The 16745-nt window shown below is 49.1% G+C and overlaps 2 protein-coding genes across 2 annotated transcripts in view; one reads left to right on the top strand and one right to left on the bottom strand.

Moving 5' to 3' along the window:
* Positions 1–16745, bottom strand: part of CHST11 (carbohydrate sulfotransferase 11) — a 278360-nt gene that overhangs the window by 132271 nt on the left and 129344 nt on the right. The window contains exon 2 of the mRNA XM_036864684.1: positions 13980–14065. Coding sequence (XP_036720579.1) covers positions 13980–14065 — 86 coding nt within the window. The remainder of the gene's footprint in view (positions 1–13979; positions 14066–16745) is intronic.
* LOC118901517 (cytochrome b-c1 complex subunit 10-like) lies at positions 4808–4978 on the top strand. Its single transcript, XM_036864685.1, has one exon. The coding sequence runs from the start codon at positions 4808–4810 to the stop codon at positions 4976–4978; it is 171 nt and encodes a 56-aa protein (XP_036720580.1).

The raw sequence follows: 16745 nt of genomic DNA, 5'->3' as shown, positions 1-16745 counted from the left end.
ATAACACAGACCCGGGGGGATGAACGCAACAGGCCACTCCTGACAAGAATGAATGGAGGGCTTCCCTGGTGGCACAGTGGCTAAGAATCCGCCTGCCAATGCAGGGGACACGGGTTCGAGCCCTGGTCTGGGAAGATCCCACATGCCGCAGAGCAACTAAGCCCGTGCGCCACAACTACTGAGCCTGCACTCTAGAGCCCGCAAGCCACAACTACTGAGCCCGCGTGCTACAAATACTGAAGCCCACGCGCCTAGAGCCCGTGCTCCACAACAAGAGAAGCCACCGCAATGAGAAGCCCGTGCACCGCAACGAAGAGTAGCCCCCGCTCGCCGCAACTAGAGAAAGTCCATGCGCAGCAACGAAGACTCAACTCAACCAAAGATAAATAAATAAATAAAATAAATTTATTAAAAAAAAAAAAAAGAAGAAGAATGAATGGAGGAGACAATTACAGATGGTCACTGTGCCTAGGCAGGGAAGAACTCAAAGAAGCAATCTTCCAACTCTTAAACCCTCAGAAGCACTTCCTGTAACTTGCCTATTTCAGGTACCATCTCTGGCCTGAGCAATCTTGCTCCTGGTTTAAAGATGCTCTGTCTGACTCATGAGGGATGACTGAGTTTCTGGGGGAGACTGAGAAGCCAGGAGAGAAGTGGCCAGCACAGGATGCCCCATCATCCTTGCTCCCCTTCACCGCATCCTGCCCACTGGGATAGAAGGGGCCCCAGGACCAAGCAGCATCCTTCACCCAGGTGTGCCTGGAGCGCCGTGGTCACCACCTACCAAAGGCAGGCAGGAGCCAGCCCATTTACAAGTTCTCACGGGGAGGAGGGGGTTCCATCACTACTTTAAGGACCAATGAATTGAGAATCAAACGCGTTCGGGTCACCCATGTAGTCAACGAATCTCTACGCCAGCTGAGCTGGTGGAGGTGGCCTGGTCCCAAGAACAACAGGCTGACTTGTGGCTCTGCAACTCCTTGACTGGATCAGATGACCCTGCACGTGTTACTTTAAAAGCCAATAAGGCCTCTCTGTGCCTCAGTTTCCCCATCTGTAAAATGGGGACTGCTGCATTTGAAAAGCAACAACAGGTTGCTTGAATGTGAGGAACTATAAACGTCACTGGGCAAGAGAAGCTTCTCTTAAAAGTCACTTACTAGAACCCAAACTGTGATAACAATTTTTTTTGAAAAGAACAGTGGAAAGTTTTAAATATGCAAATGTAAAGGTAAAAAAAGAATATTTACTAACATACTTGTCTCTGTGCCTCCAGCTACTGTTCTAGGCACTTGACACAAATCAACTCATTAAATCTTCATAACAAGCCAAAGAGGTAGGGACTGCTGTTCTCCCCATTTTACAGATAAAGAAACTGAGGTACCCAGAGATTAGGTAAATGACCCAAGGTTACTCTGCCAGCAAGTATGGATTTGAACCCAGGAAGCCTGATTCCAAGAACCCCAGTTTTAACTGCTATACTATGTGGCCTCTTCAGCTAAAACTAAATAAATTATTTTCCACTCTGAGATACTTGACCAAGATCACACTGCTAGTAAGCAGAAAGAGGCAGAAATTTAAACTTAGGACTTTGGGCTCTGAATTCCATTCTATTCCCGTTAAACTCCATTGCTTGAGATCTGCTGCGCCTGGCATTTAGAGGCAGTGGGGGGTTGGGTGAGGGGAGAGGGTGACACCTCAAAATGTCATTTGGAGGTAAAGGCTGAAGTGGGGTAGGGGAGCACGGAGGGTCTACCTTGGGTGCCTCCTTCCTGTTTCCTGACAACGTGAGGTCAGGAACAGCCCAAACCGTGAGGAGAACAAACTCAGACTGCGGCCACCCAAGGGAGCTCAGCTCCTCACCCAGCAAATCCCCTTCACCCCAGGAACTCAGCACCCAGAAAGGACGAGGCCTTTTAAAGGCATCACAGTGGCCTTCGCTTCCAGGGTCCCCGTTCAAAGTCACGTTTTTTTCTCCAAGTTGAGCCAGTTATGAACATTCAGTGCATCCAGGGGACCCGAGAGGCTGCCCTTCCATCTAGCCCACCACGGGACTCTGGCTCCCTGCCCCTGACAAGCACCCCGTGCAGCATAAACACAGCATGTGTCTTCTAAGTTTCCAGAAAGCAACAGCGTGCCAGGCTCCACGAAAGGTAGGGACCTCTTCTTGGCCTCTGTCTCTGAAATCCATGCAGACTCTGTACCCCCTGTCCTTGGTCATCTAATACACGGACAGGTGCTGCTTCTAGGAGCCCCCAGGGAGTGGACTCTTCTCTCAGGAGCCCTCTCCAGTTAACACTGCTGCAGACCACCTGGGACCCTGTTAAAATGCAGGTTTCCATTCAGCAGGCTGGGGTGGGAGCCAAGGCATTTCTAACAAGCTCCTAAGTGATGCCAAGGCTGCTGGTCCCCGGACCTGTCTTTGAGTAGGAAAAAAGCCAGAGCAAGTGGTTCTCAAACTGGGCTGCACACTGGAATCAACTGGGAGCTTTTAAAAAAGTACCGACACCCCCAGAAATTCTGATTTAGTGGGTTGAATGTGTGGATGTTTTAAATTTCCTTTTTTGCTTCTGAAGTGCAGCCAAAACAGAGACCCTCTGCTCTAGAAGACGGAGTTCCCTTTTAACAGGTAGAAGATGAGCCAGCTACGTGGAGCCCTGCCTTCCACGTGATCTGAACTTCAGCTTGCTCACGTGTCCCCAGGATCATTTCCTCCTTTCTGGCTTTTGTGCCTGAATAACAATAACAGCAAACAGCGAACACCTATGTCGGCCTCATTCTGTGGATTCAAATTCAATCCTCACAAGGACCCTGTGAGGTAGATGCTAGTATGTATTATCCTCATTTTACAGGTGAAAAACCTGAGGCACAGAGAAGGTAAGCAGCTTCCCCAAGTCACAGCTGGCAGGCGGTGGCTCTGGGGTTCCAGCTGGTTCTAAGGCCCGTGCTCTTAACCACGGCTAGGGAGGGCCTCAGACATGCCCCTTTCTCTCAGAACTTTTCCCCAAATACTGGGACAGGATGTGAGGCCTGGATCCAAGCAAGCAGTGAGCTGGCCGAGCTCTCCATAGCCAAGCCCTGCATTGGCGAGACGCCGTTACAGCTGTGGGCGTATCTGTGGACATCCCGTAGGGCACGGGCTGGAGATGGAACAGGCGGGCAGAGCGGTTTCTCCAAGAGTCCAAATGACTGCCAGAACTGTATGCTGGCCATTTTGTGGCTTTCAACCCCTGACAGAAGACAAAGGGGAGGAAACATTGCAACAGGCCGTTTTAGGCAGCAGCGGAGTCGGCCTGGGCGTCCCACCCCTGTGGCCTGTTCCAGCTTCCTTCCAGAGCAGCTCTGCACCTGCCAAGGCTGGAGCAGGGCCAACCTGGCGGTGTCCTCTGGCGTGGTCATGTAGATACTGAACAGCAGACTATCAGCTGGAGACACTGGAGCTGCAGACCTTTCTAGAAGTCAGGAGCTACGGTCAAACCAGTTTTCACGCATCCCTGGGCTGTCGGTCCTCACCAGAGGGGCATGGATGGGGTGCCCGCCCAGGAGGGACGGTGCTCCAGTCCCTTGAGAGTCAGGACATCCTCTCCCCTTAGCTGGTGTTTATGCAGGGGAGGGCAGGACCAGATGGTCCTCTGTGTGTCACCTCCCGTGTCTTTGCTCAATCGGGGTGACAAAGGCTACACAAACACAGGAGCACATACTCCCACGTGCACACGCCTCGTCTAACTTCCTGGTCCATCTACGCTCCTCCAGCATCGAGTACCAAACTCAAATAGAACTTTGTTTTGTGATGGTCAGTTTACTGGTCTGAGTTGCCCACTAGAGTATGAACTAATAGAGGGCAAGGACTTGCTTGTCTTAAGTGCCCCAGCATCCATCACAGCGCCATACACACAGCAGGTGTCACTGGTTGCACTGCGCCACCCCTCCCCTGCCCAATCCATATGTTGAAAACCTAGGCCCGGTACCTCAGAAGGTGACCTTATCTGGAAAGAGGGTCACTATAGACGTAATTAGTTAAGATGAACTCCTATTAGAGCAGGTGGGTCCTGATCCACTACGTTTGGAGTCCTTATGAAAAAGAGAGATTTGGACACAGACACACACACACACAGGGAGAACGTCATATGAAAACAAAGGCAGAGACTGGGGTGATACTTCTACGAACAAGGAAAGCCGAAGATCAGCAGCGACCTGCCAGAAGCTAGATAAGGGGCGTGTAACAGATTCTTCCTCGGGCTCCCAGAAGGAACCAACCCTGCCAACACCTTGATCTCAGACCCGCAGCTTCCAGAAATGGGAAACGATACATTTTCGTGGTTTAAGCCGCCTAGTTTGTGGTCCTTTGTTAACGGCAGCCGTGGGAAATGAATACGGTAGGTATGTAATAAGGGAGGGAAGGAAAGATGGCATCCAGGAATTTCAGTTCCATTTCATTCAGTGCATTTTTACTGGGTTCCTACTTGTGCCACCTGCTCTGGAAGAAGGAGGGAAGGAGGGAGGAGGGGAGGGGAGGAGGGAGGAGGGGAGGGAAGGAGGGAGGAGGGGAGGGAAGGAGGGAGGAGGGGAGCGAAGGAGGAAACAGGGCTGAATGTGGGCTGTGTCCTGAGGAAGGGCGAGGTCTGGATTCAGCAGTCCCCTCCCCGACCCTCCCGCCATTCCTTCTGAGTCCGGGACTCACTTTCTCCAGTTCTTTCAAGCATCCAGTTCCCTGTGCCTGTTCTCTCCACGCTCCCCACACTGTCACACGCCCGTCTCAAGACAGAATCTTATGAAACCGAAGCTGAGCAGTTAGGACAGCGCCGTGATGCTGAGCAACTTCCTGGGCCGTCACTACCGTGAGCTGGCCGGAAACTGGACGCCCACGGTGGGCGTGTGGGGCGCCATGGGCCCCGTGGGACTGGTGTGGGCCACCGGCTGGCGGCTGATTCTGGACTGGGTGCCCTACAACAACGGCAAGTTTAAGAAGGACAATTAATTAAACCGACGCCCCTCAGAGCCCTCTGGAATCTGGTGGTGTTGCCTACTTCCATCCACATCCGAAACAGCCCACGCTCTTGGGATCGACCTCGAGGAAATACACAGTTAGACCTTCTATGCTTGTGAAAACAGCTTTGGTGCGTGAGTGCACACAGCATTAAACCTCTCCCTGAAAAACTAACAAACAAAACCTAAGCTGAGGTGTAAATGACCAGCATCTATCTAAGTGTCAGCCCTTCCATGGTCCTTGCACTTGGACTTTTGGAAGGATGTTTTTTAGGAGAAACATCAGGCCTCAGCCTGGAGTGGAGACGTCCTCTTCAGACCAAGGACCTACTGGGCCCCAGCAAGCCTCCCGCCCTGGTGGTTGGCTGCCTCGGCGTCTCTGGGGGCACGAAGCCCTGGTCGCCTCCTCAGCATGATCTCCACACACCGGGCTTGCTCAAGGCCCAGGGACAGGCGATTCGCTCAGTGCCAAGCACCTACTGCGCTCCTTTTCTGTGGCTGGCCGGAGTGGCCACAGGGTACCAAGATGAATGACGCAGCCCTTGCCCTCGAGAGGCTCAAAGCCTAGTGAGATCATTTCAAACACATAAGTGTCACGCACGAGGGAAACATCGGCATGGGGGTGAGGACAGACTTGCACTGTCCAGTATGACTGTCACCAGCCACGTGTGGCCATTGAGCATGTGACGTATGGCCAGCCCCAAGTGACATGTGCTGTGTCAAATACACAGGACGTCAAAGACTCAGTACAAAAACAAGAGTGCAAAATATCTTAATATTTTTATTGATTACACGTAGCAATGATCATACTTTGGTTATACTGGGTTAAATAAAGTATATTATTAAAATGAATTTCACCTGGTTTTTGTTCTACTTTTTTAAATGTGGTTGCTGGAAAATTTCGAATAGCATATACAAGTCACATTATATTGTGAGTAGGCAGCACCATTCTAGAAGGACATTTAACCTGAGTTTGAGGGGGGCGGGGGGGGGGAATCAGGGGGAGCTTCCTGGAGGAGTTTTCATCTGAGCTAATATGAATTTAAAAAAACAGCATCGACTGAGCAGCTTGCCACATGCCCAGAACTTGCTATATATATTCTAATTTAATCCTTAATAACTGAACAGTTAGTATTTTATTCCTACTTTATAAACAAGGTCTGAAGGGTTTGAAAAGGTTCAGCTGTTGGCCCCAGAGTTCACAGTAATTTGTGGTGGAGGCAGGGTGGAAACCCTGCTCCCCACCAGACCTGCAGGTCAAGAGGGAGGCCAGATGGGGGGAAGCTGACGCCCACCCCACCCCATCCCCCCACCCCGTCTCTCCTACAGAGAATTTGAGAGCAAGCCAGGGCTTTGTCTCAGCTCTACCCATTCCAACAAGGTTAAAATCCAGTTGGCTGAGAAGCTCCCTGAGTTGTATAATTTACAGAAAAATCAAATTATGTAGAGACCTCTTATAATTGAGGGTAATTTAGGAAATAACTTTCCAAAAATGGCAGATTTTACAGCTGTGTTACCATTTGGAAATTGCTGAGGTTGTTTTGTCACTTGAGTGCCCTCCTCTCATTGAAATATGCCAGATTATATCCACACAGCCTGACACAGAAAAACCCCATTAGAGCACTGAGCTATCCAGATTTGAATATACTGGGTCAAATTAGGCTTCCAGAAACAGAAAAACTGCCTATAAAAACAGCCTGAATGAAATGTGGACCTCGCATTAACACGGCCCAGAGATGGTCTTATTTAACAACTATTAATGAGGCACTTAGCTACGTGCTGTGGGTATGACAGACACAACCACAGGAGACCTTTAAAACTTAACAGCTGAATTCGCCCATTTTCCAGGATGTGGGTTGAGTGTACACATACACACACACACACACACACACACACACACACACACACACACACACAGAGGCACTCATGGCCTTAAAAATCAGCACAGCAAGCTTCCCTATAACTGAGTCTACCAGACACATAACATAAATCAAAATTTTTAGGTAGTGCTCATGATGAATAGCTGGTAGCTTCCAGGCAAGAGGAAATCATCTATCTTATTATTATTCAACAAAATAATCTTATTATTATTATTTCAAGTGCACACCTGCCAAATGTCTGAGCCTGCAGGACAGGGACCAAGCATGGTCCCAGACCCCCTAAGAGAAGTCCCAGGTGACCTAACTCAACCCAGATCACTGACGGCTACTGACTATCACCAACTCTGCCCTGGGCACCACCCTAGGTGCTCTTCATACACGATTTTAAATCTCACAAACCTGCAAGACAAGACTGGTATCATGCTCCTATTTTACAGATAAGGAAATCGAGGCTTGGAGAGGTTAAGTAATTGCCCCACGTCATACACCTGGGCTGGGATCCCTCTCTTCCTTCCAGCATCCAATCATCTCTTCCAACCCGAATTGCGTCCGACTCTAGATTCGCCATCTGTCCAGGCTTGATTGGAAATCCGACCAGGGCACCTTCCCTGGTTCAAGAATAATGAAGCCACTGGCCACAGTGGAAAAGGCGGCCCATTGTCCCCGGGTTTTGCAATGGGCTCTGCTCATCTATTGTAATTTGCAATTAATAATGAAGCATTCTCCCAAGTGCTGTATGTAAGATCAAGTTGATGTAATATTTCATCTTTGCCAGCCAGCTGCCGTTCTGCTAGGCTGACAGTAAGTAATATCTTTGCATAAGGAGCCGGTCCACAACTAAATCAATTAATCCCTCTTCGGCTGGTAGACAGCTGTTGGGTCACTGCAAGATAATTAGAGGGACTCGTCATTTACCAGGTGGTTGGTAATGAAGGGATTAATTGATCAGAGTTGGGGGCTGTACAATGTCTGCTCTCTCTTGCCTTCCCCAGTGGACACGGCCATTCAGCATTGTTCTTCCTGAACGATTCTCAAGGCAGAGAGCCCTTTCTCCCTTTCATGCTTATTTGTGAGACTGAAGCTGATCTTTCAGAAGCGCCCACCTGATGTCTGGCTTGGAACAAGTCTAGGTTCTCCTTCTTATGGGATCAAGAGCTAAGTGGCTCAAGTTTCGTTTACACAGGGCTCCACCCAATATTCTGCCCTAGGGCTCCGCTTTTTGGGTTTGTTCACAGAACGAGTCTCCAACACTCAGGGCACTGACGCAACAACCTTCTGTCCCATGCAGCACAGGAAGGAACGTGGTCTCCGTGTCCTGGTGGATGAGGCTGAGTGCAAATGATTCACACGGGCCTTCATATAGAAAGACAGTAGGAAAGATAGAGAGCAACCTCAATGCACATGCTGTGAGTTGCTTTTCATGTTATGGGTTATGCAAGAATCAAAGAATCGAAGATTTTAAAACTGGAGGGGCCCTTACAGAACCTCCAACCCAGTGCTTCTGAGCTCTGGTTGCCCATCAGAATCACCTAGGGAACTCTGAAAAATAATGACATCCCAGCCCTATCCCAGACCAACAAATAAAATCAGAATTTCTGGGGGTCTGGGCACTGGTCATTTTTTCAAAGCTCCTGAGTGCAGGAGGTGTTGAGAAGCACGGGTCCAGTCCAACCCCTTCATGTTACAGATGAGGAGGCTGCGGCCAGGAGGGGCCAGACCTCCTTAGAGAAGCCCCGGAGCTAACAAGTGGCCAAGTGAGAAGCAACAGCTGGTTTGTAAGGTGCACACCATCTCCAGGGGGCTCCTCGGGACCACCAACCTGCCGGTGGCTGAAGACTAAACCCTCCAGAAGGGCGAATGAGCCTTATCCAGCTGGTACCAACCTGCCTTGCCTGCCTGCTCTCCAATCAGCTTCCAACATGCTCTTTCACGCCAGCTACAAACCCCTCACCATTCTCTGAACGTGCCATGGACCGTCGCACCTGTGCACCTCACTCCTGCTGTTCCTTCGCTCTGGGAGGCTGTCCCCTCTTCTCTGTCCAGTGAAGTCTGATGTGTCCTCAGAGGCCTGGCTCAAATGCCACCTCCTCTAGAAAGCCTCGCACTGTGCCCTGTGCCTCAAAGGGTTAATTGCTCACTCCTGATTCTCCCATAACCTTTCAGAATGCTTCGATCACACAGCACTTGTCATGTTCTATTACCTACATGCCTCTCTTCCCCACGTCTTTTTCCTCTGTTTATCCTATGAACATCTGTAGACAAAACGAATCTTGGCAAGCCTTGCTCAGAAAACTATTTAGGTTGGAGCTAGAAGAGTTCCCCACCCTCCCTTGGACAATTCAAGCTTTTTTCAATCTAAAACTTAATCAAAGACCCCAACTTCCAAATGTCACCAAGCTGTGCTATCCTACAGCAGAGTTCTTGGGGGTGACTCCTGCTTAGTCTGGCTCCAGCCAGGAGACAAAGGCCCCTCCAAAAATATCATGTTCAGTGAGAAGAAAAAATCTGCAACTGTTTATTGGACATCTACTGTGCATTCCATACCATTCCATGAGCCTTGGCCCCTGCCTTTGGGAATTTTACAACTATCCTGAGCATGTCCCTGATCTCAGCTTGAGTCACCATGAAAAAGAACCTCAAGGGAGCATTTTTCCCCCTGGGAAAGATAACGGGATAGGCTCTTTCCCTCCCACTATCTCGCCAGGTCAGATAGACCCGGCACTACCATTTAGGGACTGTGGGATCTTGGTAAATTGCTCAGTCCTTCTGAGCTTCAGTTAACTTACCTGAAAAATGGGGCTATCAGATTTTAGGATTGTTGTGAAGATACCATTAGATACGTGTGGAAAACACCTAGAAGAGTCACACCTAGAAGAGTCACTGACGTGTATTATACATTCAATGAACAGTAATTTTCTTCCTTTCTTTCTCCCTTCCTTCTTTCCTTCCTACCTCCCTTCTCTCCCTCTCTCCATCCTTCCTCCTCGAGCCTACCTTATGGAGAAGTAAATTTACTTTTAACACACTGAAGATTGCACCAATAAAGATCCAATTTTATTATTATAATAAAATGTTGACTGGTCAAAATATTATATTGACTGGTCCTCAGAGGCCCCTAGGAAGGCCCGCACGCCCCTGGTACGTGAGTGAAGACCGCCTAGACTCAGCACTTAGGAGTTCCTGGTCAGCCCCTGGGCTAAGTATCTGTATTCTCAGAACGTGGTAATCACAGAGCAAGTATAAACGCTAAAGAAAGAACCAGGCAGGGCAGGGCTGAACCACATGAGTGATGCTGGGAAGATTTCAGGGAACCCACGGGAGGACCGGGAGGTGGGCGAGGCAGGACTCACCCTCGCTGGCATTTTAGGGGCAATTATGCCCTATTAATGGCTAACGGCATAGCTCTGCCCTGCAGTCTGAGCTGAGCCGGGCGGCCCACAGATGTGCTCGGCCCACAAATATGCAGCTGGCAACTCTTGAACTTACGGTGACTTGACACCAGCTGATCTGATCAGCAATTATGTTTTATTTTGGGACCAGGAAGACAGCAGAGAAGCAGGAAAATTATAAGACATCAGAGTGCAGTTTTTCTAAGAATATCAACTACAAACTTCTTTTTCACCAATTGTTGTTCTAATGGTTAGGGGTTTGTGAGGCACTAAAATAAGAAAACCTTGGACACTAAAATCAGATTATAGCCAATTTTCCTAAGGGAGCTTTTAAGAGTTTGTCCAGTGAAAATCTGGATAAGATTTTTCTCTCTCTCTCTCTCTCTTCTGTTTTTTGTATGGGGTAATTCCTGCCAAGAGAACTTTGCTGGTGCCAGTGAATACAGCATGGAGATAAATGCATCTGTAGTTTGTCCTGGATCTGAATCTTTACTCTGCTTCTTACAAGCTGTGTGACAACCTCCTCAGCCTCAGTTCTCCCATACATAAAATGGGGGTGCACTACCTAGCACGGGGCTTAATACAAGCACTCCACGAGATGTTTGTAGGCATCTAGATAGCATCTGGCCTACAGTATCAGTTCCTGGTAACTAAGATGGTGCTTCTCGCCATTGTGTTGGTTTTCTTATCATCTAAAATAAACAGTTCCTATTTTCACCATTATATATCAAACCCAAATCACCAGTCAACATAAAATGGGGAAACGGCATCTCCGGGAGCAGTTCAGTTTCTAGCAATTACAGGGCTTGTCATCTGCCTCTGTGATAACATCAATCCAGGCTTAGCGGCTTCCACAGCTTGGCTGGTAGGGGAACACGAGAAACCACAACCAAGCCCCAACGGATGCAATGTTTGCTAACGTCTCAGGGACACAAAACCCCACTCAACTCAACAGAAACTCCTGCTCCCTTCTCTCCTCTGAACTCCCCGGCCCACGGCAGCCCCAAAGATCACCAAGACGGTTTCTCTGAGAAGCGCCACCGACGGAACGTGCGTGGGAAGAGAACATAATTGCAGCTTGTAAAGGAAACCAGCCTGAGAAAAAACATCCCGGGACAACATCCCGAGGAAACGGGGAGATCCTCCTGCAGGGACATTTTCCTGGTTACCAGCAAAAGGGGCCAGACAGCTTGCCCATGCGTGCTCAACGGAGGCTGATGACTCACCCACCTAGGCTCTCACAAATGGCTCCCAGAGCTGCCTCTCCAGCCCCATCTTCCCTCCCGGGTCCTAGGCTTCTAAGTGAGCATCTGAACCCAACAGCACCGGATGGAAGGGATGAGCTCTACCCAGGAAGGTTCTCTCTCCTCTGATTGGTTTACAAATGGACCAAGCAGGGTCCCCCTCACCAGATAACCCACTCAAGCCAGCTCTGGGATAACAAGGAGAACCAGACACGGAAGGCTAACCACACACAGGCCCTTGCTCACCCTTCTGTGGCCAGTGCCTGGCACTGTGCTACACATAGTGGGCACTCGTAAGAGTGCGTGAAGAAATGAACAAGTGAATGCATGAATGAACCTGGGAATGAGCAAACTCCATAAAAGGCACTGAGCAAGGCACATCTTTTCACGGAAGGCTGCAAGGCAGGAATTGTCAGCACCGCGTTATAAAGGAGAGAGGCAGTCTCAGAGGGGTTACATGTCTTGTGCTCACTCACACAGCTGATAAATGAGACCAGGCTTCGAACCCAGGTCTGACTCTAAAATCAAGGTTTCCACGAGTGAAGCCATTCTCATGACCGTGGTGATGACGGATCATGTTTACATAGCCCCTGACACATCAGAATTATTTCATCCTCCCAATGTTCCAGAGAGATGGGAGAGCTGACCCCTACAGAGGACTCATCATGTATGCAAGGTTGCACAACCAGCTGGAGCTGAAGTAGGAATTTAAACCTGGACTTTCGTTCTTTCAGTCACAGATATTTGGGGCCACCCACTACAGGGACACAAGAGTGACAGGCGCAGACCCAGTCCATGGAATTCCTGCCCAGAGGGGCATCTACTTCAGAAATAGCTCCTCCCATGACACCCATATGCTGCCCGTAAAATTTCCTCAGGAAAGCAGGAGCACTTCAATGGTTTGGTTTTGAAGTAGAAAATGATCTGAGAACAGAGGATGTCAACAGAAGAGAGGGATGCTTTGCATCTCAATAGCATGTGTTGTTTTCAAAGGCCTTCCAGAAATCCTCTTCCCTAAGACCAATGCGTGAACAGGCTGGGAGACTGGCCTGCAATAATCAGATTATTTGGGCACCAAACAAAACCCAAATACAAAATAACCAACAAGGAACTACTGTATATAGCACAGGGAACTATACTCGATATCTTGTAATAATCTATAATGGAAGAGAATGTAAAAAAAAGAATATATATTTATATATATATATATATATATATATGTATAACTGAATCACTTTATGGTATTCCTGAAACTAACACAACATTGTAAATCAACTACACTTCAATAAAAATTTAAAAAAAACAAAAACAAAACAAAATACAAATTCCCTGCTGCGTCACCAGAGAACCCAGTAAAGGAGGCCTCAGGCAATCTGAGTTTGCAATTACCTGGCGAATCTGTCCTCATCACACTGAGCTCCAAAGCAGTGAGCTGATAGGGGAGTGAACTAACACGGTTAGGCCACCCATTTTGCACAAACTCAGGAGTCCATTTTTCCAGACGGGAGTACGGGTGAAAGACAAGATAGAGATGTGGAATCAGAAAGTTCTCAGGCTCATCCCTTTGCAAGACTTCTGGGAATTCATCACTTTTGGGGAACCAAGCAGCTTCTTCCTCTAACAAGCACCTTGGTCCCCAGAAATACTAAATCAAGAATTTGATACAAAATAAACCTCAAAGATTACAGCCAAAGCAGTACATTTTCCCCCCTTTCTCACCAGCTGTCTAAGGTCAGCTAATGGGCCACTAGTTGTTCATTCACCAGTTCTTGGCATCACAAGCTAACTCATGTTCCCGCAAAAGGACCAGCCTTGGAGTCCCCACGTCAAGACCCACACACACCAACAAGGCCATCACCGTGGCAACCAGGCCTCCTCCCTTTGCTCCTAGCTTTCCATGGAGGGCACTTTGCCTTGGTTGGAGCTTATTTTGCTCAGAGAGGAACTCTTTTCATAATCAAGTCCAACTTACTGTGACAGTCACTTAAGCAAAAAGTCTCCCCACCCAAGGGAGTCTTGTCAAACTGACGCAGTGAGGTGCAACTCTTGGGGACATCGTTGGGCTCTAAAAACCAGATGTGGGAGCTGGGTGGTGAGTTCACCCCCATGTGAGCCTTCTTTGGGGGTGTCAAGGGGGAGACCGCACAGCCTGGCAGGCTCTGCAACTTCAGAGTCCCCTTGCTGGCACCTGCAACTGTATGGCTCTCAGGGATCCAAAACCTGGGCAGGTCTGAAAGCTCAGCCCCGCACTCTACCAAGCTGTTCCTCTCATTCTAAATACCTCTCACTAGAATTTCAGAGCCATACTATAGCAAAAGGGTGACCAAGAAAGCAACCACTGAAGGTAAAATGCCAGGCAGTGGAGGGAAGTTTCAAATCCCCAAAGACCAGAATTTGGGAGTCTTTCAATCCCTCTCCTCCCCCCAAAAAATGGACACATGGAGACCAAGCCGAGAAGCAAGGACGTTTCCAGGGCTTACCTGGGTCGGGTTGTAGAGTTCCTGCAGGGGGCTTCGGGACCCCTTCCGGCAGCAGATGTCCACACCGAAGGGGTTCCTCCGCATGACTGAGGAGAGAAAGTGAAGGCTCATCAGAAATGAGCAACAAACGTTTGCTGTCTGACCAAGAAAAGGGCACAGAGGAGGGAAGAAGAAACAGTTGGGGAAGGAAGAGAGAGAACAGGCTTCCGGCTGAGCTGATCCTTTGCCTGGTGCCGTGGGGGCCCATGGGTCTTCCCTGGCCTTCAGGCTTGTCCACACCCAGAAGGACATAAATAATGCTGAAAATTCTGCCCAGCAAATCCTTCAGAAAACAAGACAGGCATCTAAAATACTGAATTTTTGCAGACGACATTGTAACGGTTGTCCCAAGAGAGCGAGTTCTACCAACGCCAGACTTGGTGCTATTTTTAAAATTCGGCAGCCTTCTCCCTCCACAATCAGTTATGACCTCTTATTCCTGGTTCCCGAGCTGGGTGGTGAGTTCACCCCTGTGGGAGCCCTCTTCCGGGGTGTCGAGGGGGAGAATGGCGCAGGGCCTTCCCCAGGCGGGCTCTTCCCACAGGGTAAGTCAGAGGGCCAGCCTCCCCAAAGCCTCTTGTACATTAGGTTATTGTTAATGACGATATCAGCTTGAGGCAGAAAGGATGCGGGTTTATGGTTCTGGATGAGATTTACGGTTTATGGCTCTCATTGTAAGGATGAGCACTTACAATGAATAAAAGAGGAGGAATTAAGTGAACTTCTCAAAAACCCAACAGCTTTGAGGATACCAAGAAATGTTTTTCAAAGGAAAAAAGATTCTTTTGTCATTCCTCTTGTTCACAAAACACCCTCACTCGTGAAGCCCCTTGCACAGAGTTTAATACATAGTCACCCGCCTGACAATTATTTGTTGAAGGGAGGGAGGGAGAAGGAGGAGGGAGGGAGGGATGAATTAACGAAGCAACGAGTGCTTCCTTCTCATATAGAGGCCGTTTTCCTGTGGAATGACATTGTAGGGGTGGGGGGGGGTTGGGGACAAGGAAAGCAGATCCTTTCACAGGCCTAAAGAATCCCCCCAGTGTAGTGGCAGTAGGCAGGACACTCCTGAGCAGACAGCCTGGGTTTGGATCCTGGCTCTACCTCACACCTGCTGTGTGACCTTAAGCAAGATACCTAACCTTTCTGTGCCTGTTTCTTCCTCTGTAAAATGGGGGTGAGAAGAAGACCTCACTCCCTGCGTTGGTTGTGAGGATTAAATGAGTTACTACTATATGCAGAATGCTTAAGCCTGGGGCTGGCCAAAAAGTGTCTGTTACAAATTTCTGAAGCTACTGGAGATCATCAACTAGGTCTGCACAGAACTTATGACAAAAAGCGCTTGCCTCCTGGGAGGGAAGGTGGAAACTTCTTTATTCTCGAACCATCAAGGGAGCTGATGAGAAGTTACCAGACCTCAAGCCGGGCTTCGGGAGTCTTACAGGAAAGCCAGGCAGATGGGGAGGGCTGGCCGGAGGGGAATAACTCAGGCCCCTCTGCTCAGAAGACAACCTGAGGTCAGAATAGCGAGGAGAGCCATCTCCACAAGCAGCCAATTCCTCTGGAAGGTCTCCAGGAGAACTGACTCCTTCTCATGCTATTCTCCTTTGACTCGTCACTTTGAGCCCCATGGAAACCCTGAGAATAAATCATCAATTCCAAGGAACTTGAAGCTGTTTTCTCTCACTTCCTTTGCCTCCTAGAGCAGGGTCAGCCAACCTTTTCCATAAAGGGCAAGGGAGTATTTGGCTTTGCACCACACAGTATATGGAAACTTCTCAGCTCAGCTGGGGCAGGGCAGAAGCAGCTCCAGACAACACACAAACAAACAGGCGGGATTATGTGCCAATACAGCTCCATTTCTGGCACTGAAAGCTGAAGTCCATGTAATTCTTACGTGTCAGGAAATCTTCTTTGGATATTTTTCTTTTCCCAATCATTTCACAAAAACAGGCGGTGGGCTGGATGTGGCCCCTGGGCTGTCGTTTGCTGACCCCTGCCCTGGGGTAGGCAGTACAAGCCCCAAACACACCCGACGTGCCCTGCAGCCCTCTCTGGGGAGGAGGGGATCCTGTGGGCAAATGTCTACACATAAAAGCCATTAGAATCTGAGTAAGTGGTCCGGGAAGACACTGGTTCTTTGTTCTTCCACGGGTGTCTCCACAAGAGGGGAAAAATCCACGTTGTGTTTTTTTTTAATTTATTACTTCATTTTTCATTTCCACCCAAAACGAGGTAAACTGTTAACTGCACGCAGGTTGCCCTCAGTGCACAAGGACACAGCAACACTTCAGGGGAGACAAAACAGCCGTAAAACTTGTAAAATTATGACCACACCGTGCAAGATTAAACTCTCCCCATAGAGGCAGACAGTCTCCCCAAGACCTATGGCTACGAGACCGCCACGCAGAAAACCCCACCACAGAACCCATTAAAAGTCAGCTTTTATGGGGGGCAGTATTATTTAATTGGTTTTTCTACAACAAGGCCTTTAAAATGCTTTGACCGTGTGCGCCCTTTCCCAGGGCCGGCCGCCCTCGGGGACTCCTGCAGGCCTAGCCCGTGACTTCAGTGGGTGCCCCACGAACCAGCTCCGGCACCCCAGGCCACAAAAGCCAGGTCCTTGGGTGCTTTTTATGGGGCTGATAACAATCCCACCACTTATGGAGTATGCCTTGTGTGCCGGGCACTTGGCTCAGCATAATCCTTCACACAGTAAAGGAAGTA

Source organism: Balaenoptera musculus, chromosome 10 (assembly GCF_009873245.2).
Source record: "Balaenoptera musculus isolate JJ_BM4_2016_0621 chromosome 10, mBalMus1.pri.v3, whole genome shotgun sequence".
In the NCBI taxonomy this organism is placed as follows: Eukaryota; Metazoa; Chordata; class Mammalia; order Artiodactyla; family Balaenopteridae; genus Balaenoptera; species Balaenoptera musculus.
Note: the sequence above shows the minus strand (reverse complement) of the source record. Positions and strands in the feature narration are given on the sequence as shown.

Bases quoted from the DNA above. Each gene is read 5' to 3' on its own strand.
- LOC118901517 (XM_036864685.1), top strand. From the start codon at position 4,808: ATGCTGAGCAACTTCCTGGGCCGTCACTACCGTGAGCTGGCCGGAAAC.